Source organism: Drosophila tropicalis, unplaced genomic scaffold, assembly GCF_018151085.1.
Source record: "Drosophila tropicalis isolate 14030-0801.00 unplaced genomic scaffold, ASM1815108v1 contig_573, whole genome shotgun sequence".
In the NCBI taxonomy this organism is placed as follows: Eukaryota; Metazoa; Arthropoda; class Insecta; order Diptera; family Drosophilidae; genus Drosophila; species Drosophila tropicalis.
Window position 1 is genome coordinate 2,092,954 of NW_027173049.1, and position 22,603 is coordinate 2,115,556.

Genomic DNA, 22,603 nt, shown 5'->3' on the forward strand with positions numbered 1-22,603 from the left:
ATATTTCTTGGCTGTGGCTATAAATTCCGCAACATTTTGTCAAAGTTTCTAAGGGGTATGGGAAACGTTGGGGTAAATGCCTTTCGTAACACTTTCACTCTGGCCATGGAGCACGTTGCGCCTGAATGCAGTTTATGTTGCCGCGTCGTTAAGTGCAAACAAGGACCAGAGTCATGATGATGATGTTGGTGGTGGTGGTGGTGTTGGTGGTGCTTCTAGTGATGGTGGTGGTACATTGTGCACAAGTGTAAGTGTGTTAATATGTCAGAGTGTGAGAGGAGCCATGGGCATGGGTAAAGCCACGTCCACTAATGGCATAGAGGGCCGACCAAAGCAGAGAAGCTCCCAACTTGCATTACGCGGCTACGTCCTTCGGTTTCCACTAAGTTGAAATTTTAAATGCTTTTAACAAAAGCCAACAAGAGCCCAGAAAGCGGATGTGCTCCTCCCGCAGCCCACTTTCGACTTATGCAACTGAGGGCCAGAGTCCGAATGTAATTTGGCCAAAAAGTGTTCACAGCTCTTCGAAAGAAGCCCCAACAAAGCAAAAAGGTTACGGCAATTGCTGCAATTCAATTTGGTTTAAAAGGCAGACAAAAAACGGAAAGAATCTTTCGATCTAGTTGAAAATTTACACACGTTTAAATTCCAGCTTAGATTTTCCAAGATTTTTAGTGTAAGCCCTAAACCTTTAAGGCAAAGTTATCTGTTATTTTTTCTGAAATATTCATAATCCCAACTTAAGACGTAAGTCTTCTAATAATCAAAACTATTATTATTAATAAATTTCTTTTTCAATATCTTCGATACGGCCACCTCAAAGAACAGTCCGCAAGTATCTTTAGCTGAATTTTAGAACATTTTTACATCTTTGGCTTGCAGAATATTCTTTTGAGGCTTAAATTTATGTTTTTTTGTAAATTCACATTGTCAACAAAAATGTAACACACTGAAACTTAAATTTCTGTATGAATTCAGAGCGTAAAGTCAAAGAAGTTTGAATAATGCATAATTTAGCCGCATTTAATAAACATGGCTCAAATTGCCGCAGGCTCTGGCCCCATTTAAGAGAATGTACGACCCCCATTCCCGTTGCCGATTCCCCATGGCCATCTTGTGGCTAATGCTGCTGTGCTACATCGACGTTACTTCAATGGAAGTTTAATTCTAAAACGCTGAAACAAGCATTATACTTATTATTTTTTCTCGTTTTGGCTGTAATTCTTGGTATTAATTTATGACTGTTCGGGAATGCTTTGGAATGCTTTGCTTTAGGATCTGTTGATTAAATAAGCGTCCAGAAACGAGAAAAACACAAAATGTGTCTAAAAATAAATTAAATTTAATGCTCCAAGGCAGACGGAAAGCAGAGCAGAGCAGACCAAAGTAAAGCAAAGCCAAAAGCACTTTGTAGCTTGTCTGTTGTGTTAATTGTTCTTTTCACTTTTTCTTCTCTCCCCCTCCAGGTTCGACCCACCAGCCGAGCAGCCAACCAGCCCACTTCACGGCCGCCCGTTCATCCCTCACAGACTCTTACCACACAAGGCGTTGGCGGTGTTTGCGTCTGTGTTTTTACCTGTCTCTGTCTCTGGGGGACTCACCTGCACAGTCTTTTTCCTCCCCTTGATAACGTCGGGATCATTTGTAATATGCGCCTCGATTAGCAGACGCAGCTTATCGGTGACTTTATTCTTGAATTTGCTCAAATAGGATTCATGGTCTTCATTGTCCGGATCGATAGCCTCGCTGCCGCTGACACTGCCCGGCACACTGAAGCAAAAGCAGCCAAACTAATTCCGAATCAATTAAAATAATGAATCTCAGCTTACACTAGGGTGGTGTGATTATCCGTAGAAAGGTTCATGGTCAGTTCATCCTTAATTTTGCGCAAACGTTCACTGGCCTCGACATCCTTGTTGATGGAGGAAGCGGCTCGCTCCCGAAAAACGGCTAAAATCTTCTCGCTAGACAGACCTAAATGGAATTTAAGCGAATGTTTGCGTTGATGTTGAAAGAAGACTACCATTACTCTAACTCACCCATTGCCCGCTGCACTTCGTGCTCTATCTGTGTGCGTCTTAGTTGCTGGATGCGTTGCAGGAAGTCTCCCTTGGCACCTGTCTGAACCAGTCGCAGCAGGGATTGGTCGATAGTCTTTTGCAATTGCTGCGATTCGGCCAGCCAATCATCCAGCGGCAATATGCTGCAGCAGAAAAAAGCAACTAATCAATAACTAACGATGTTGTGGGTTGGGGCCAAAAGGAAAGAATCGTTCCGTCTGATGGCCCCCAATCAGCGTTTTATTGAGAAATTATTCAAATATTTGCCAACAAGATGAAAGCAAATGCGGATAATTGCTCCAAGTCATGAAACAGCAGCTAATGGCTATTTAACAGTGGAAGAGATTATGCCACTACTCACCGATAGTCCTGCTTCAGGACTCGTACAGCCTGGTCTGAGTTCGATTTCTGGGATTGGCTCGGGGCATACCAACGCTCCAGAAGAGTCTTCTCTTCGGCAGCAATCTGTGCGTCGGCCAGCAGAGCCGCGTAGATGTCCTCGTCCAGTTGGATGGGCAACGGAAGGCGACCAATGCCATCTCCAATCAAGGCCAGAAAGAACACACTCTTTGTATGGGCATGACAGATGTCGATCTCGTGTAGATAATCGTCTAGCAAATACGGATCACGCTCCAATTGATTCACCTCCAATGGACCAGTACCGAAATGCATATCCACGAATTCCAACTGCGTAATTGGTACATTACATAAAGTAAAGTACATTACATTGTGTTTTTTCATGGAGTGTAATTTCATTAATAAAGGTACAATAAAAACCTAAACATTTAACGACGTTCCGGTATTAGAAACATCGTGGAACATCTCGTTGTAAACACATCTTAAATATTCCAAAAAAATTTTGGAATTTGGTTTATTCTTGGTCTTTTTGGAGTCAAAGAGGCATTTGGTTAGTTGAATAATTGAATGTCATGTATTTGAATGCCGATCCTACCTAATTATCCTATACTGTTCTTCATTTAGAGATTTAAAAGTTCATTAAGAACTCTCTTTTTTTTAACTTTAGAGCACTTTTAATAACATTAAAGAGCAAACTTGGTCTTGATGGTTATGTGTCTATGCCTGGCCATGGAAATGCTTCTTTAGGCTTATTAAATGTGGCAAAGAAATCCATAAGATATATAAAAGCTGATGATTTTGAAAAGTCATCTTCTAACAAACCCTTTGAATATATTTTAAGCTAATCTAATTTGAATTTTGAAGATCTCATTATTCAGTTCTCATTTTCCTATGGTTTTGAGTAGTCCCTCCACTTTTTTATTGTTAATAACTTTATAAATATATGTATGTGTTTCCCTTTTGGAGTTAAGGAATGTAATTAACAAATGTGGAGTCCACTGTATTGACATACCTCAATTTGTCGGTCATCGTAGAGAGATTGCAGTTCGGGTCCAACCAGCTCCAAGAGCATGCGACGCTCCTGATTGAATTCGTGTTTGAGGCTGGCCACATAGATCTTGATGAGGAGTGGCTTGGGCAATCGCGTCTGTGTGGTGGTGACGCCCCTCAGTGCATTCAGCACGCTTTCATCGATGGGCGCAGCCATTTCTGGGCCACAACCGGTGAGGATTTGCCGAGTGTTGTTTGTTGTTTGCCCTTCGTCCTTTGTTGGCTCTTCGGTTAGCTTTGTTTATGGTTGTTCTCTGTGTCTCCACTCTCCACCGTCCGTGCGTCTATTTGTATTTGTTCTTATGTGTGATTGTGATTGTATTTGTGTATGTTTTGTTTATTTAACTTGGCCGAAATCCAGCAACAGCTTCGTCCTCGCGGTTTCAGCAGCGGCACTAACAGCGACAGCTCCAAGCAGTCCAAGGCTTTGGCACATGTTCAGCATCCACATGAATATAAATACATGTGAGTGTATGGTAGATCTGGATATGTGAATGAATGTGAATATATATTCCCTCATTCCCCCTCACGTTCAATCCATTTGCAAGTGGGCCAGGCACCAGCACCAGGACGACTCCCCCTCTGGGGACCTCTGCATTGCGTGCCAAAAGTTTATCCTTTTTAGTCGATTTGTCCTCTTTTTCTCCGTTCTTTTGCTTTTCCTGCGAATAAAAATTGAAAAGAGCAAATGTATTTATGGGCGCCAAGCGAAATTTATGTAAAAAGTGGCAAAAAAGGGCGACTGGACGGGATGGGCGGCTGTCGAAAACTTTTCCACATGAGACACGAAAAGTTTAGCATGAATTGTTGCTGCTTTATGATGATCGGGACTAGCAAAAGTCGGCAAAGTGTTAACAGTTGACTGCAATTTTTGATTGAAACTGCTTGTTGTGCGGCCAAAGCGAAAGTTTGAACTTCTCCCAGTCATGTAGAAAATAATAAATTTCCACAAACATCGCCGACAGCAAAACATTTGCATACATTTCCAAAGAAAAGCATCAGATCCAAGATGATTCTTTTCGACCAAACACTTGAATTTATAAAAGTAAATATTTGACAATAAAAATTTGAGTTAGTTCTGAGAAAAACCTAATGGACGACCGCAGAAACTCAGGACAACTAAGGAATACTGTATACATATATGCTGTTGCGATTGACCGACCACCAATTGGAAGTCAAAAGAGTACGAATCTTTAAGTAGTCACGGGTAAAATTAAATTAAGTTTATATGTTTCTTTGGCTTGAGCAGGATGGACTTCTTTAGCATTTAGTATTCATTTCTAAGTAAAATTAAGAATTATTCCCTCGATTTACTTTTGTTTTTCTACTGTAATCCTCGCCACATTGTTGCCTAGGGTGTGACTATGACATCGCAATAAAATTTAATAAGATTGAGTGAGAATTTGTGCAAAATGCTTCTAGTCGAACTTAAAGCCAGCTCGCAACCACAGAGGAATTTATGAAGGGAGTACGAGAGGCAAGAGAGACATAAAAGAAGGACAATGGGTCTCCGTGGCTGCCCCTGCGATGGCCATAGTCCTTCGGTTTCCCTTGTACGCGCTCTCCCCGTTTGGTTAGTTACTAATGAAGACCCCTCAGCCTAGGGCCTTTCGGCTGCCCCGCCAAACAAAATCGATTGCAATTAATTCCGCTTCAATGAGTTGGCTAAATTGCTCGTTTGAGGACTAAAGGCAATGCCTTTAGTTTTGCCATTTAAGGTTTGAAGCCAGGGCCCCAGGTATGTATGCCTCCGACGTCTCCACGTGTGTGTCTCGACGTGTGTGCGAGTCTCTTAAATAATTTATTTTCTAAAACAAATTACGTTTAATGAGCGTCGATGTCGATTTTTGTTTCAATGATGTGAAAATTATATATGTAAACGTATAAATAAATACCCATTCATTGGCCACTTGACAAAAGGTGTGAGGTCGTTTAATTCACAAGAACGCCCACCTAAATAGCTCCTATCTCCCAGGATCTCGATGTGGATGTCGATGTCTATGTCAAAGTCAGTATGTGCTCAACAGACAATTACCTTCTCCCAGAATGGATCGTTATGCCGATTAACCCCATTATTAGACAATTTCCGACATTTTGGGTTGTGCTGGCAAAGCGTTTCATCAAAACTGTCAAATAACAAAAACTTGCCAAGGACATTTAGCCATGGCAAAGGAAGTTATCGTTGTTGTGTCTCAGACACTTCCCTTCCTAACTTTCCTTTCCCATTCTCCTAGTGCTACTGCTGTCAATAGACTGTCTTGGTCTATCATTTGCTCCCATTCTTCGGTTTGTGGGCGTTTGGGTGTCAAATGACTTCCATTAGGGAAACGGAAACGGCTCTCCCTCTCACAATGTATGTGTGTGCGTGCATCCGTGTGTGGATGGTCACCCGTCGTTGCAGTGAATAAAAATTGTTCAACACTGAAAGCGAGCCACATCCACTCGATTTCATTTTAAATATTTACCAGAAATGCCACAAAGAAGGCATCTCAACAGTTGCCAACAGTGAAAGTGCATTTCAGCGGAAGCAGTGACGGGGAAAATGGGACACCAGGAGACAGGACTAACACTGGAAGGGATGCCAACGGGTTGGGGTAAAGGGAAATATCAAGTACAAGATTGCTTGACAGAAATGTGGAAAAGACATAACCATTTTGCTGTTTACATAACATGAACATTTTCGCCATACTTTTACTTTTTGCCTTTGGCACTCTGGCAGGCTGCTGAAATGAGAAACAACATCAAGAAGGAGCGACGCAGAATGAGAGCAAAATTACTAGATATACAGGATAATTGCAATGCAATGAAGCTTGCAAATTTGAAAACAAAATGGATAGATGGATAAGATAGTTGGTTTACAAATCCACTTGAAAGTAAACGCTATATTAAAGGCGTTTAAGAGGATAACTAGGATTTAAATGGATAGATATTTGATTGATTGGAATTCACATATGTATATACACAAAATCTGTCCGTCTGTATTACCACCTAGATCTCGGAGACTCAAAGGGCTAGAGTCATCAAGTTGAGTGTGTAGATTCGTGTACCCAGTGAGCAGATTATATATATTTTTTAGAAGTGTACCTGCATACCAAATTTCATCAAAAACCGATTGAAAATTGTATAGTAACAGTGCCAAAAGGACGCCCTTATCCGGTGAAGAAGCTGAAATGCTCGACGGTTTCCTGTAAGAACCATATACAATGTTTGCTATAGCACACATAACACTATATAACAATTCGTCAACTATGTTATCTACAGTTATACATAAAACTGATATAAAGTTATTCATAATACTTGCTTTTTTTTGAGTGAAACTTAGATGTCGCATGTGTATATGATTTCAAAGTCTGATCTATATACATATGTCAATGTTAGTAACGAAATCTAAACATTTTGCATACCTAACTTAAAAGGTTCTACTAATCTAAGTTTTAAAAAGATATGCACCCAAACATTTTGCTCTGTTTCAGTTACATACATAAGAATTTCATACTTGTGTAAGAATTTCATTATTGTGTATGTATGTATGGGTCTTTCTTATTGACCTCATTTCGATTATCGAGTTGCATAATGGAAACCAGATTGTTGAAGCCACTGAACATTAACCGTTAACCAAATATTGGCACTGACGCGCAGGACATAAATAAATAAATGGCACTAAGTCAAAGACCGCAACAGGCAACACAAGCAGAAATAGCAGGGAGAGAGACGAAGCGAAAATGAGGAAAAGGAAAAGAAGGCGTATAACAAACACAAAAGAGGCAACAGTAGAGGCAAACGAGAAAGCTGGCAAAAATGCAAAACAAAAAGAGGAAAATCAGCAAACAAACTGTGGCAGCATTTTTTCAACAGAGACAGGAAACGTATGGATTTATGGTAGGGTTAGGACTAGGACTAGGGCGACGACCAAGAGCATGGAATGCTATGCAGGATATATACATACATATGTATGTATGTGGGTTATATGTGTGTAAACACATACGTGCACACACACTCTCTCTCTCTCTCTCTCACAGGACTAACATAAGTACATAGTTATCCTGGCTGCTTAGCTGCTCATTTTTCCTGAAATATTTAAGAATGCCCAAAATTAGAACAGTCGCAACATTTCATTTGCCTGTCCTCCCCCATCGGGGCAACTTTTGCCTACTCTATTCTTATTTCTTCATCTTTCTGTTGCTGTCTCTCTCTCACTATCTCCATCTCTTACTCTTCCTCCTCATCACATTTTGCATGTTTTGTGCCTTTTATTACCTGCATTTGTATGCCAAGGATAAATGTTGCCACCACACTCAACTCTGACGATGTCCTAAAAGTATGCCATGAATGTTGTTTTGTGTCTCGACAGAAATAGCAACACACACACACACACACACACACAGTCATCCAGAGAGTGTACATACATACATAAGTATTGTATATATTTCTTATTTTTTGGGCACAGTCCCAGCTGTGGCTGGCGAGGATTGCCACTGCTCCAACTCAGGCTCAGCTCTCATTGAAATAAAAGTTTATGCCTCGCCATCAGGCCAGACGTGGCATCTCGCTCCTCAATGTTTTTTTCTCTGTTTCTGTTTCTCTTGATAAATACAAAATGAGCTGCCATTTGGGTAAAAGTTTGTGTTTTCCCCTCGGTTACCACCCGCACCATTTTCCTTCTTTCTCTTCCCCTCTCTCACAGTGGCATAATTGATTTTGTTCATTCATTTTTTTGGCTTTTTCGGCTGTTCGTTTGTCAGATGATGCGTGAAAATTGAGCAATTTCACCGTTTCAACTGTTGCCGGTCCAATAAGGGGAACCGGAGAATCGTAGAGTCGAATTGTCGAATCGTTGCCTTTCGTTGAATGTTTCCTGTAATCAGGCTACGTGTGTCTAGCTCGAAGCAATTTGCATGCATCGGAATCGATCTGGATGATTTATGGTCTCCAATATACTTAACACACTCTTGGCAATTAGAGTGGCAGCAACAGACATAGACAGAGACATTGACATCGACGAGGCTGAGGATGTCGACGGGGGACATGGACAAGGATATGGATGTGGATGTGAATAAGGACCTCAATTGATGTCGATTGCATGTGCTTACACTATGCTTCTCTGGGTTTTTCAAGAGCTCTTCAGACTAGAGAAAGCTTGGCAGTTATGAAGTTAATTTGTAAAGCTTCGATGACCATTTGGCCCCCAGTCGGTGCTTGGTTAACCGTCCTCAATCAGATTGCTGACCCTTGAAGGGTTCACATTAACATAAAGACAGTATCTATACAGTCAAAACCCATCCACATACCAGACCCTCACCCAACCAATCACACCCACATACACACACACAGACACACAGCTGCTGCTCGTTTGATTGTGACGAGGCTTTTAATTTGGAGACTCGAAAATGGTTGCAATGCCTTTTGACAATTTTTATTCTTTTTTACTACCTGAAGGTCGTTTTACTGTGCCTTCTTTATTCTCTAAGCACATACACATACAAAAAGCCCTACTTTCCTTCACGGCTCGATGCCAACCCCAGAGGCGGCCTAGGACTTCTAGTCTGGGAAAAGGATCTTTAGTAACAAACAAAGAAGTTTCCTTATTCGATAGTTCTCTCTGAATATTTGATCTCCTGCTTGCCTTATTCGACCACACCATTGGCCAAGGATGAATTTGGATTTTCAGGTGTTCATGGCAGTTACCCTCTGAGGGACGCCACTGTCCAGCCTCATCTTATTTATGCACAGCAGGCAGTGACACAAGAATAGAATGGGAAAAATGCAAAAACAATTTCAAGTGAGTCTTTCATTTTGGGCTCTCACTTGTCGTTCTTGTTTCGTTTTCCTTTCCTATAGTATTCGCATTCTATCGCTTTGTTTTTCCTGGCAAAACGGCAAAAGTAAATAAGCTTGCACAGGCAACTCACGCAATTCATGCTTGAATACATTGTGCTCGTGACTTGGTAAGAGAGAGTGAAAGATAAAGAGAGAGACGGAGAGAAAGAGCCTGCCAACAAGTAGGAAGCTCCTTGCCAGACCTGGCCTACAAAATGACTTGGGAATATACTAAAAGCCCTAACAAAGTTTGTACACTCTTGCCGAATGCAGATACAAGTAAAATTCTCTTAGATCTTCAATGTCAACTTAAGACTTAAGATCCTTGCTAAAGTCAGAATCATTCTACTAAGGTCATCTCTAAATTCCTAGATCAGAAAGAATTTCCAACACGACAACAATTAGAAAATAGTTACTAGATAAAATTTAAACTTAAACCAAGAATTTCGTATTGTGCTGAAGATTCTAGTTTACTAATAGTTTTTTATAGATTTAATATGTAATGTATTTTGGAATTCTTAAAATTTTTACTCGCTATACTTTACTCTTACGTTTACTTTTACTTCTTATAATTTAAAAAGGTCCCCGTAGAATTCGCAATGGGTAAAAGGAATTGATGAGCTCAGCACGAGTTGTAATAAATATCAGCTAAATATATGCATTAAGTGGGCTAGTAAGAAGAGTTTCCACTCCACGAAAGGGTATAACAAATATAGAAAGAAGTGTGTGGCATAAATCAAAAAGTCCTGCAGACAGCAGCCCTCCTTTTGTCTGTCTGTGGCTGAGTTGAAGCCCAAAACCTTAGCTCACACACACACACTGGCACCCAGAACAAACACACGTACGCCTATGTACCTACACACTTATACATAGATATATTTTTTAACAGCCGTGCGCATTTCCGGTCGCTTGGCAAATTCGATTTCATGCCATTGTCACATAAAATGTTCGCTACCGAATTTCATGTCAATGAATTTTCTTGAAAAAAACTTCTGCTTCTCGTTTTCACTTTCGTTCCCTTTCCCCTTCCATGGCTTTCTTGTCGTCCTTTTGGCAAGTGCCTGCCTTTCGCCAAAGTCGACAATTTCTGATTCTATTTACACATTATTATGGCAAAGCATTTTGTGATTTTCTGATTTTCGGCATTGTGAAAGGATTGTCGGCTTTTTGCCATTTAATTATTAAAGGATTTGCCAATATTTGTGTTGCGGTTGGCCAATTTCTTGGCAAAATTCTTCAATGTAATGTTTCTTTTATCCAAAAACAAATTCGGGTACACATTTCCCCTGTTATTTTCCCTTTATCGTCCTTTAGCAGGAACAACTTTTTGTTTACCAGCAGAAAAATGAACTACTTAGAAGTTTTTTTATTTACCAATATCTTTCGATAAAGACTTTTTCCCGCCTGGTGTATATAATTACAAGTGATTATTCACTCAGAGCTTATAAAAACTTTCCTACAGACAGCGTTTAGTCGGATTTCTGGTGAAGGAATGACTTTAATTTTCTGATTTGCATTTATTTCCCCTCCAACTGCTCTTTTACCTGTGTGTCAATTTCCAATCTCTGGCAATTTGCCAAGCTTTTAAAGTGCACGGGATGGTTAGATGGCTGGAAAGTCATCGCGTAATTGCACAATGAGCAAATATGATAAGCAGCTTTCAAGTTAATGATGCATGCCACGTTCTCCCCTGACACCAGAATCGACAGCGGTTCGATTTGAATCTCTTTCCGCCCATTTATCAGTACAAATCAGAAGTCATTGCCGTTACCATTCCCAGATCAACAACATTAATGGAATGGAATATTGGCAAAGTTTTTCTTTGGCTTTAACTTTATACAAGGGGATAATGTATAAGGCATAAGGCAACATGACATAAGGATAAGGCTAACAAAAGCAAACATTGTGGGGGCTAAAGTCAAAAATTATTGATTTTCGCTCAGGGGTAAGGGTTGGGGGAATCAATTTTTATTGAGTTGGCCTTCTGCAGCAAAATGGGTCACACATATTCAATATTCATGACTCAATCGTGGCATTGTTTCTATAATGAAATAATTGTATGCCGTCCAAAGCCAAGCGGATAGTTATCCGCTATCCACTTTCAAATGCAGGCCAAGTTGGCCAAGTTGCTCCAAAGTTAACCAGCATTTCTTCATGTGGTTGTTGGTAAAATTTGCGCTTTTCATTAGACAAATTAAGCCAAAAGAAAACTTTGCTGGCGCCCAGGAAAATTAAATTTCAATTTAAACAGTTTGTGTGGGAATCAAAAGAGCTGTGCAAGTGGGTGAAGGTCTGGTTGGGAGGCAGTCCTTGTCTCAATCTCAATAAAATACAAAAGTTTTCCCTTTTTTTTACAAGAGTCGCACTTAAGCTTAAGTAAGAGAGAGAGAGAGAGAGAGAGTGAGGAGGTGATGCTGGGAAAATGGAGTAGGAAAACTTAAGAGGAGCATGAAACTTGATGCGTCTGTTGTTGTTGATGGCCTGTTTTGTTTTTACAGTGGCTCACTGACTGACTGGTTAGAGCATTTGGGCCCATCTGAAGGCTGCTGCTGTTTTGCATGTGCTTCTAGTTGACCTAAAAGTCAGGTCAGTTCAGCACAGCTTAGTTCAGTTCAGTTGAAGTGAGTTCAGTTCGGGCCAGGGCCAAAATGCAAAATGCAACCCAATAAAAGCAAAACTTGAAGCCGTTTCGCTTCATGCCCTTCCGCCATTTACCTCGCTGCGGCTTCCTTTTCGGTGCTGTGGCAAATTGGTTTTGCCTGTAGGCATTCTCAAGGCTCTCGGGGCTCTCCCATTCTGGCCCATTCAGCACATGTGACCCATTGTGTTGCCTGACGCCAAGTGCCAACATTCATTAAACGGTCGTAAACAAGTGGCGCAGATTGCGCTGAAAACAACAACCGCAATAACGCTCTCCGGAAAAACTACAGCCACATGCCGTGGCCAGAAGAAGCATGCAACAGTTTTTATTTATGGGCCGAAGCGTCTTGCAAAAGCTATAAAAATTTTCCAAAGACACGCACGCGAATTCTAATTACTAGAACTGAAAAGGCTAGAAAAGAGAGTGAAAGAACGAGAGAGAGACCCAGAGAGCCCAAGGACTTTTCAGTGCACTTTATTGAGAACCCATAAAAACTAAAAATGTACACAGATTGAAACTTTTTATAATTAATTTAAATGAGAAACGAGAAAAACCCCAGAGAGAAAACGGTGCGTCATCCATGGTCATATTTTGAAGCCCAGTTTACAGAATTTGAAGACCAATTCAAAATGTACACCGACCAACCAGGTACTTTCCTGCATAAGTTTCCGCCAAGGCTTAAATGAGGTATTTATGTTGATAAATCCATAACAAGTGACCAAAGAAAATTTAGTTTCTTTTTTGCGTTACTCTTTTCCAACAAAATGGTGTCCAAGTGGAGATTTTAAACTTTGACTTGGGACTTGGTAATTATTCGGAAGTTGATGAGGTCAACTGACCGGCTTCCTCTTTTTCCGAATTTACCAAGTAGCCTGTTGATAAGACTAGAGGACAGGTAATATACGACATGCCTTTCCAAAAAACTCTTCCTCAATTCCGTATTTAATAAATTTAAATTTATTTCATTATATAGTTGAAACAAAATACTATAAGGAGACACTGCGACAAAAAAAAAATCAAAATTTGATGGGGAAATCGTTTCTAATCGGTTTTTTTCTTTAAATTTGAACAAGAGTATAGAGGTATTTCAGGCCAAAACATATAAAAAGTAAAATAATGTTCAAAATTGAAAACAAATTCATTTGACATTTGCCTCTTTGACAAGTTCACAGAATCACGGTCTATTTCGGTGAGTTGAGACTAATCACAATCAATCACATCAACTTCAGAAAAGTTAACATCGTCTCAGAGATCGAAATGTTTATAAGACAGGACTTGGATACATTGACTCTAATGTTGATGCTGATCAAATATATAATTGTATATCTACCTAATAGGAAAACCAGAAGAGCCGACTTCTGCCCAGTTTGGCGGATTTTACATACCATTTCACATTCCTCGTGCATGGTATATCAAATACTTATTAATATGTAATTATTTTTTGAGTTCCACAATTCTATTGTGAACATAAATTTAATGTTTTTACTTTGAGACTTTGACTAACCAACAATTTCACGGTTGTTTACTATAAAAACACACGTAAATTAATCATTTCAGCGAATTCCTAACAAAGGCCCCTCAATGACTTAAGATTAATTGAAAAATATTTGTAAGCTGACGCAAATTTGCTTATCTCAGATAATTGGCAATTACTTTTTAAGCTAAAAGGTTATGCATATTGATAAATTAAACTCTAGCTTGAGGATTATCCTTCCAATTCATTGTGATTGCATCCGTGTTGACCTGATCAAGCTATACAAATAATGCACATACGAGACAGACAAATATTTCACTGTCTATATTTGCATAGTTATCTTCAAGGGTATAAGGACTTCGTTGTTTTTATTGTTATTGTTACTGTTATCGTTTGGCAAAGCATTCTTCATTTCAATTCTTGTTTATGTATGTGTATGTATGCACGTGTGTCTGTGTATTTGTGGGTATCCCGCTCCAGCTGTGCCCAGCAGCTCTACCCAACAAAAGTATTTCATATTTAATTAAAATTGTGGCAAACACACACACGCACACACACACACACGTTCAAATACAAAAACACATATGAAAAGCACGCAGAATACCAAGACCGAGACACTTACATGACAAAGAGATAACAATGGAGAAGGCAAGGAAAAAATGAACGGAGCAACGTATGTTATTCATTGGCATAACCACACACACACACACTGGCACAAAGGCGTAGCCGAATCTTATTTCGTCCTTAGTCCTATGGTTTTTGAAAGGTATTTAACATTCATAACAAACGATAAACCTTTTGAATTTCAACTAATTCTTTATTGTTCTGTGATTAAATCACACGGGCAGCTTCTGCTCTTCCCGCAATAGACTGGTCTTCTAAGAATTGCGTATACGCAGGGTGTGACAACTTGACTACCAATATTCGGAAAAGTATTAGCTTGATGCTAAGGATTACGAAAATAATGTAACCCTTAGAAAAAAGAAGTAAACTTCGATTCGTTACAAAATGAGAAGACCATTTCCACCCAGGTTTAATCTATTGTTGTTTGTTACTTGGTTTTTCCTCCCTACGCCTATGGACCCTTACAGATGCACACACACGCACACCCACACACAAATATTCTGTGTTTTGTCTGGCTCGAACTGACAAGAAAAAAAATGGAAGTAGTTAAACGTTGTGCAAATATTTAAAATAATATTCGGAATGCCGGCGTTAATGAGGTTTGGCTTTTGCTTGGCGATAAGAGAGCAACCCAGATACCACATGACATAGAGAGGTGGGGAGAAAAGGAGAGAGTTGTTGATAGAAAAAGATGAATATACATACATAGATAATGACATGGCCAATAAGCTATGTAAAATGTTTGGCTATTTCCAAATACTTTTATGTTAAACAGATGCAAAAAGTCAAAAAAGAGAGAAATCAAAACAGACAAAAGTCGGCCGAGGTATTAGCATCCACAACGCCCACCAGCCCCACCAGACCCAACAGCAACGCCCTCTCCACCACACGGCCCGGCTCTTGGCGTTGCTACTCAGACAGGCGTGGCAATTAAAGCGCGTGACGAAAACACCCGCAAATAATATTTCTGTTTTTGCCACAGATCGACGCCTGTTTACACCGAGAGCTGTCAGCATTTGTTAATAATTTTTATTCCATCAGCTTTTCCTTTTGCCCCTACCCCTGGTCCCCTGCTGTTGCCCTTGTATAATTCATTTCACGCTTGCTGGAGGAGAGAAGAAAGTACGCGAAAAATGCGCGTGGAAATGATGGGAAAAATTGTTTTAGTTGGCAGTAGCACACAAATGGGTGGGGGATGGGGGTTAGAGTAGGTGTGTGTGTGTGTATTGTGGGTTGCCTGAGGTGGGTTTCGGCTGCAGCCAGGCAATGCCATTGGGAGGTTTGTTGTTGTCTAATGGCGTTGCCTTTATTAAGTGGTTTGAGTGTTGATTTATAGCACTTTACCGCCGGTTATCCTGTTTTTAGCAGGCACCCTGCAACTGCCACGTGAAGGACACTCGTTCATTGTCCTGATCGTATGTTTGTATGAGTGTGTGTGTGTGTGGCTATGCGTGGTTGTTTGTGCTAGTGTGCCCTACCTTCACGTTTAAACTTAAAGCGCCACTTTGCATTTAAAATGTATATGTGTTGTGTGTCTGTGTGTATGTGGTTCAGATAAATACGTTTTTTAGCTTATTACTCATACGCCACGTTATTCCTGTTGCTGCTGTCGGAGGTCCCAGAGAGACAGCGACGGGAACGACTGAAAGTCAAAAGCAGACCGACCAGGCCAGACCGCACTTTACCTAATTGGCGATGGCAGGAAGAAAATTTAAAAAGTGTATAGCTACATGGAAAAAATAACACAAATTTGATTGATGTTGCCTGAAGAGGAAGAGAACATTTTTTCGCTTACAACTGGAAATTATAAAAAATGTATAAATCAATTTTTGTGTTTCGTTATCCAATTTTTGGCTTCTCGGCTTGTCTACGAATCGGCAACAAAAAACAAAAACACTTTAAAGAATTAAGAATATTAAATCATTCCCCCAACTTTGGACAACCTTATAGCAATCACAGGTGTTACCTGAAATACATTAAGCAAACACAACAAGCCGTTTAGACTCCTTCAAATGAAGCTGTTTCTTAACTACTCCTTAGTCGTGATTATCCGGAGTCGATTCAATCCGATTGTATATTAGAAGGTCTCGAACAAGTAGAGAGAAATCCCCATGCAAATGAAAACTATGAAAAGCTGTCTAAATGGATGTGATAGACAATATTTATTAAAGCAATATTTCGACTAAATGATGGTTGAAGCATATCACAATACAAAACAATGTTTACTCAGAATGTCAAATCAATATCGATGTATATTTTGTAAACTAAATGTGTTTGTCTATAAAGTATTTGTTTAATTTTGCACAAAGACAAACTGCATTTTCAGCCTTTTCAATGGATTCGACAGTGAACAAATTGTTTTGGAAAAAATGTTCAGCTGTGGAAGATTGTTTTATTTATGTAATCGAATTATTGAAAATGGGGTAAGAAAACACACGAGGGATGTGTAGGAGACAAGAGTCAAGTAAATGAAAAGTGGGTTGATGGGACAGAGATTCCCCGATAGAAATGAGTTTACTATCCACTTGAAAGAAGCTCAATATTCCAGTGCCATTTCCTTTGAATGTTTATATAATAATCTAATGACTTTGCTTTCCATTTAAGTTTGCGAACACAAAACAACACACATCCAAAAAATTAACGGATGTTTCAAGAATTATGCCAATTCAAAAAGCTGAATATTATTAATTTTAATGGGTTTTGGGGGCTACACATTAAACAAATGGTCGGACATTGAAATTGACTTATGCTACAAATGGCCAAGGTCGGTGAGACAAAGAAGATGCGGAAGAAGCACTTCGGACCTTATTTGGGTCAACTGTGGCAAACAAATGTGTGCCCAATTGAATTGGCTTAGTGCGTGATGAGTCAGCCCTTAGCTCATAGACTGAGAGTGAGGATGCAAATGGAAAAGTGGCAAGAGCAAGAGGATGGCAGGATGCAACAAGCATCATCACACACATATAAACATTTTATAGTTTCAATGAATATAAAATCGATTGCGAGAGCAGCGAGAATCGAATCGAATGGCAATTAATATCAGTAGAGGGGCCGGGCCAGCAGCAGAGGAATGGGCTATTGAGCGGAAAGCAAACCCAATAATAAACGAATGGACGCACTTTGCATTTGTTTGTTTAGCTGTTTTCAACTTTTATGCCTCTCAATGCGAGTGTGTGTGTGTGTGTCTGTGTGTGTGTGTGCTCGCAACATTGAAAATCGAGCGTGCAAATATAAACAAGTTTTATGTTTATATAGCTCAAAGACAGCCGCAGCGGCAACAGCAGCAACAATAGCCAGTAGCCAAATTACGCATACGCCTTGCCGGCAATTCGTATAAGAAGAAAACCGTTCGTCTAATTGTAAGCAAAAGCCATATATTTATTTTATACCTTTTGTTCGGCTAAAAAGAACAAAAGGAAATAAACGGCTCTTCTTCCTAATACTTTTTTATGAATTCACTGTAATAATTTCGCCGCCCTAAACACACACAAAATTTAGCTAATTAAAAGTCTTTTCAACTAACTTTTCCACCAGAGCTCCAGAACGGCTTTGGATACGCCGATATTTGTATACCCTTGCGAAAAACTCGCTTTCATTCAATATTGTAGACTGATCAGCGTCTTTTTGAGACTCAAAGGGAGTAAGTAGAAATAAATAATCCAGATAGTCCATAAATAAATCAAACGAAGACACAACTTTTCAGATTTTAAAAGGGGAATAATGAATTATTCAGAATCAATAATCAAAAATATATTTGTTCATGTTAAAGCAAATGTATTTTTAAAACTAAGCACTAAATATTCAATGTGATTCCAATTTTGAATTTCTTAGAATTATTTAAATATGTTAATGTCTAATGTTTATGTTGTCAAAAGATATTTAACAGGTAAAAATTGTATATAGTGCGTATAGCATCTTCGTTGGCCTGGAAAATATTTCTCAGAAACCCAAAAACTGAAAACTAATTAAGTCTCCTTCTGATTTGGCGGTCTGACATTTCAATATCTATTCAAATTTGTATGTTTAGTCTTTTATTAAGGACAGTTTGAGGCGGATCCCTATAAAAGGTTATACAAAGTCCGAGAAGATAGACGCTGCCCATTGGAAATAAAATATACGATATTGAAATAAAATTCCATCTAGATGTTAATCAGAACATAAAGCACCTTGAGTTCATACGACTTTGTCTATCGATCCTGCTTCCCGCTGATGGAAAAAGTTTCTTTCCACATGAACTGAGGCAAATTGCATAAGAGAGGCGAAAAGAAAAACAAGAACTAAGAAGAGAACAAGGAAGAAGGTAAAAGTTGGAGAAAGATCCTAATGAACACTTTGATTCTGATCGATTTACTAATAGAAGACGTTAAGTCACAATATATTCCAAACAAAAGGCATTATCAGATTTCCCATGTTCAGAAGATTCATTGGATTATCGATTTAGATTGATTGTTGTTGTAAGTCTTTAATTACACAGAAACAAGTTCGTTTTACTTTAGATAAATAAATAAATACTGTAATAAATAGTATAATGCATAAAGAGAAGCTTCAGTGAGCTAACGTTGACGCCTTTTGCTGATGGTTTCGGTTTCGTGACTCTTTAGCTGTGCCATGTTAGTTCTTAATTAACCGTCGATTAATTATTTGCCAATTTACCCTCATCAGCTTCTCGCCCCAATTCTAATTAACTAGAAGAAGAAGAGCACACATTCACTTTGCCCATCGCCTGTGGACCGCCCGCTGTGGAAAAGTGCCTCCATGTACACCATGGTTTGATTCCTTAGGTTTCTGTCTTTCTATTTTTGGGGATTTTGTTTATTTCTGTTCTTCTTTTTTTGTCCTTTTTGTTTTGCAGGGAATCTCTTTGGCCTACATGTGGCTGGACTATAAAACTCGCTATATTAAATGTTGCATAATGAACTTGAAAGGCCTAAAATAAGTACCTAAACACTCGTTCAAACCATATTCATATTTATAATAAGAATTCGTCGCGATGCCCTCGCAGCCTTCGTTTATTTTTTACCTTTGCCATAAACATTTTTATTGGCCATTTTCGAGGATGAAAAGCAATGAAAGGATATGCCAGCCACAACATTGTTTAAACCGAAGGGGGGTTGGGGGGAGTTGAAAGACCGCTAACATATAGTAAAACATTTTTCCCTCGTTTTTTCCTCTTTACTGTTGTCATGGCCATTCAATTATCTTAATATTGCGTATACGCCGGGTGCACAGTGAGGCAATTTAGTAATTCTTTTTTTTTTATTGAAAAGAGAAAGAGACAGATAGCAATTGAAAGAGATGGTGAGATAGAAAACTGGTTTAATGGAATAGGGAATTCAGCGCTCAATACGGAAGAGATAAAATCATAAATGTAATTACAAAATGTATTGGTTAAAGAATTATTTACTTTTCCTCTTTGAAATAAATATAACAAATAAAATATATTGATTATCAATTAAAATATAAAACAAAAACCGACTTACCCGCAGTAAAATTGAGCCCTTCTGTTGTTTCCTCTAGGCTATGACAATTAAAATTTTATTATTTGCATCTATAAATTGAAATATACAAAATATTTATATATCTATGTACACATATATATGTACATTCAGTTTTTCAATTGGCCACACACAACCATTGTGCTGTAAACAGAATTCCTAAAGTATAAAGAACAGCAGGAGTGGAGGGGAAAAGAGGGTCATGGTGGGGATGGCGTTAAGTGGGCATCTCTCATTTACATTTTATGCATATTTTAATTGCTTGCAGGACCGCTGACAGCTCAGCCCCTGTCGGATTGTCTGTCGGGGTGTCGGTCTGTCTGTCTGTCTGTCGGTCAAACTGGAAAAACAGTCAAGATAAAGCAAAGCCAACAACAACTTGAGCCCTCCAATAGAAATTTGAAGGAGCAGAGAGATGGAGATGGAAAAACAATGGCCGACCCAATATTAGAATCAGCCTCCTGTGTGTGTGTGTGTGTGTGTGTGTGATGGTGGTCAATGCACTTGGCATTATTTTCATTTCGTTTGGTTTTGTTTTCGTCATCTTTATCTGCTCCTTCGGCTCCTTCCATTCCTTGGTGTATTCATTGTTGTCGCTTTCATTTAATTGAAAAAATTTGTAGAGAAGGAAAAACTGTGGGAACTTTTCCTGGACTTGAGTGACTGGATTTGGCATTTTCCTTTTTCCTTTGCGTTCATTTGCCCTCGCGTTTATTTTTCGCGATTTTCTTTTGTGTGCACTTATTAAACTTCAATTAGTCAAGTTTTTCAATTAAAACTGAAAACGTTGAGGTGCAGTTTCAAGGGTTGCGAAAAGGGATAACTCGGTGGAGTATCCTGAATTAAAAAACTGTGACCCTCAAACATGAATAAATTAATGCATTTTCTTTTGCATTGCCATTTTCATTTTCCTGTTTGGTTATTTGTTGCTCACATATCAAATATCAATCTCTCTGACAATGATAAATGCGATTGGGACGAATATTCATTTCCCCGATTTCTAACGAAAAAGGAAAAGTCTCTCAACTTTTCCCAAGAACTGAAACACCTGCTGAAGCTGAAATATCTCCCAAACAAATGTACCCACTCCACCAGCTCCATCAACGCCACCCAATCCACAACCTCTGCCCAACTCCAATTACTGTATTTGTATTTCTATGTGCTTTAGTTGATTCACTTGTTTCACTTGTTTAACACACTTCACTCTCTCTCTCTCTCTCTCTCTTGGCTCCTTAAATGCGGCTGCTCACATCTTCGCGCCCGTTTTTTGGTATTTTTTATTTTGTATTTTCTTTTTTTTTTTGGTTTGGTTTGGTTTAATTCTTTAAGGATAGGTTTTATTCACTTTTCACCAGGTTTTCCAGCGCTGCCCGCAAACCAAACGCTTTGAACTTCAACGAGGAACTGAACGTGCCGCGGCTGTTGGAGCTCGGCAAAGCTTTCGTTTTAGGGGCAAAATGAAACGAAATGGGAATGGCACAGACCGTATGAATGAGCGAAAGAGAAGCAGCGAGCTTCTGGAGCTAGGCTATGTAGGAGGGGAACTGTTAGAGACTTTTGGGGGAAACCGTAGAGCGGTGGGTGTTGGGGGGCCATGTGTTGCTTTAGGGACACTTGTGGCGTCGGAATGTTGCCAGCAACAAAAGGCATCAAATGTTGCCACAAACGAGAAATATGAATGTTGGCAAAACTGTTGCATATATGCGAAATCCGAAATTTTGAAAATACATTAAAGTTTACCCATAAACTAGGTGAGTACGTTTATTCCCTCACTTGTATGTTAGTCAGACCATGTGTGGGTAGTTGGGGGAGGTTGTGCGAGAATCGGCTACTATGTAAACACATTCTGTGGGCCATCTGTTTTGGCTAGGCACTTTGGTGATAAGATAAACAGTTTCAAATGCACATATATGTATGTGCGGATGTATGTATCTATATTAACGATCAGAAAGATATACATAAACAATTTGTGTGTGTTGATATTGATATCTGGCAATCTTATTGTCTGCTTCAGTCCCTGGGCAGGGGTAAGAAAAACTCCAAAAGCTTTCCCCCTCTTGCTAGCGGCATTTGTTCCATTTGCCATTTTGTTTCATCATCTGGAGGCAAAGACCTTTTGCATCTTTCGTGAATACTTTCAAAAACATTTCAACGCGACTCAATTATTTGTTTTAAGAAGTTAAAGAAATGAATCAAATGTAAAGTCTATCCTTGACATCCTTCCGACCAGCAACGTCGAAAGATGGCAGACACGTTAACCCTTTTTAGTCACCAACACCAAAAAAAACACTGAAACACACATGTCCTGTTTAGCCATTTTTACAAGGATTTAATGCTCTTCTGTGCCTCTGGCGTCAAATTAGGCTTGAAGATTTATGGGGCCAAGGCACAAGACACTCCATTAAAGTGCGAGTGCGGAACGGAATGGGAACGTAACGGAACTTTAACTGTAATTAAATTGCTGGCATAACTCTAACAGAGAAAGGCAACAACGACAAAGAATTCCCTCCGAGTCCCTCCCAGTTCTCATTCCATTTCGCCCAGTTTTAACATTAACATTTACATAAAAGCCTTCATTATCGAAACACAAATAGCGGCAACAGAAGCAGCAGCAGGCAAAATGATGGCAACGAACTTTTGTGGCACACGTTGGAGGGGCAGATGGCGGTGCAGGGCAAGGATACGGGGGAATATGGCCAGGTGTCATGGCCTAGCCCCACAGTCTACAGTAAAATTAAACACGATTAGAATGAAGGCAGCAGCAGGAGCAACAAGCAGCAGCAGCAGGAGGACCAAGAGCAACGGGCTGTCTGCCCTACTGGCATTAGCATATCATGTTGCTACTACCAGCTCCTTCTGTATTCAGGGGAGCGGAAAGGGGGTTATAAACAAAAATGGGGTACTAAAGGGAGCCCTGCCCTTTCCATGCAAAATCAATTTCAATAGTTAATAAGCCGCTCGCCTGCTGTGGCCCTTCTTCTCTTCTTTTTTCGCAAAGGATGCTCTATTCTTGGTAATTGAATAGATATACGACCGTGTGTGTGTGTGTGTGTGCAAGTGCGTGTGTGTATCCTGCGGCGTAGCT

At 39.6% G+C, this 22,603-nt stretch overlaps 1 protein-coding gene across 9 annotated transcripts in view; it reads right to left on the reverse strand.

Annotated features, from left to right (window-relative positions):
• The window catches only part of LOC137575346 (protein qui-1), a 40,053-nt gene extending 19,129 nt beyond the window's left edge, over positions 1 to 20,924 (reverse strand). For 5 of the 9 annotated variants that reach the window (XR_011032152.1, XM_068287886.1, XM_068287885.1 and 2 more), the window contains exons 1-7: positions 20,718 to 20,924; positions 19,504 to 19,677; positions 3,430 to 4,129; positions 2,422 to 2,747; positions 2,040 to 2,203; positions 1,830 to 1,974; positions 1,602 to 1,770 (exon numbers count right to left, since the gene is read on the reverse strand). Coding sequence is in view for 8 of the 9 variants with exons in the window: in XM_068287886.1 (XP_068143987.1) it covers positions 1,602 to 1,770; positions 1,830 to 1,974; positions 2,040 to 2,203; positions 2,422 to 2,747; positions 3,430 to 3,624 (999 nt within the window). In the remaining variant the exon portion in view is untranslated. Of the gene's footprint in view, positions 1 to 1,601; positions 1,771 to 1,829; positions 1,975 to 2,039; positions 2,204 to 2,421; positions 2,748 to 3,429; positions 4,130 to 19,503; positions 19,678 to 20,640; positions 20,660 to 20,717 lie in introns of those variants that run through there. The other 4 variants (XM_068287881.1, XM_068287879.1, XM_068287882.1 and 1 more) reach the window with 4 other exon arrangements.
• Positions 20,925 to 22,603: the final 1,679 nt, after the last annotated feature.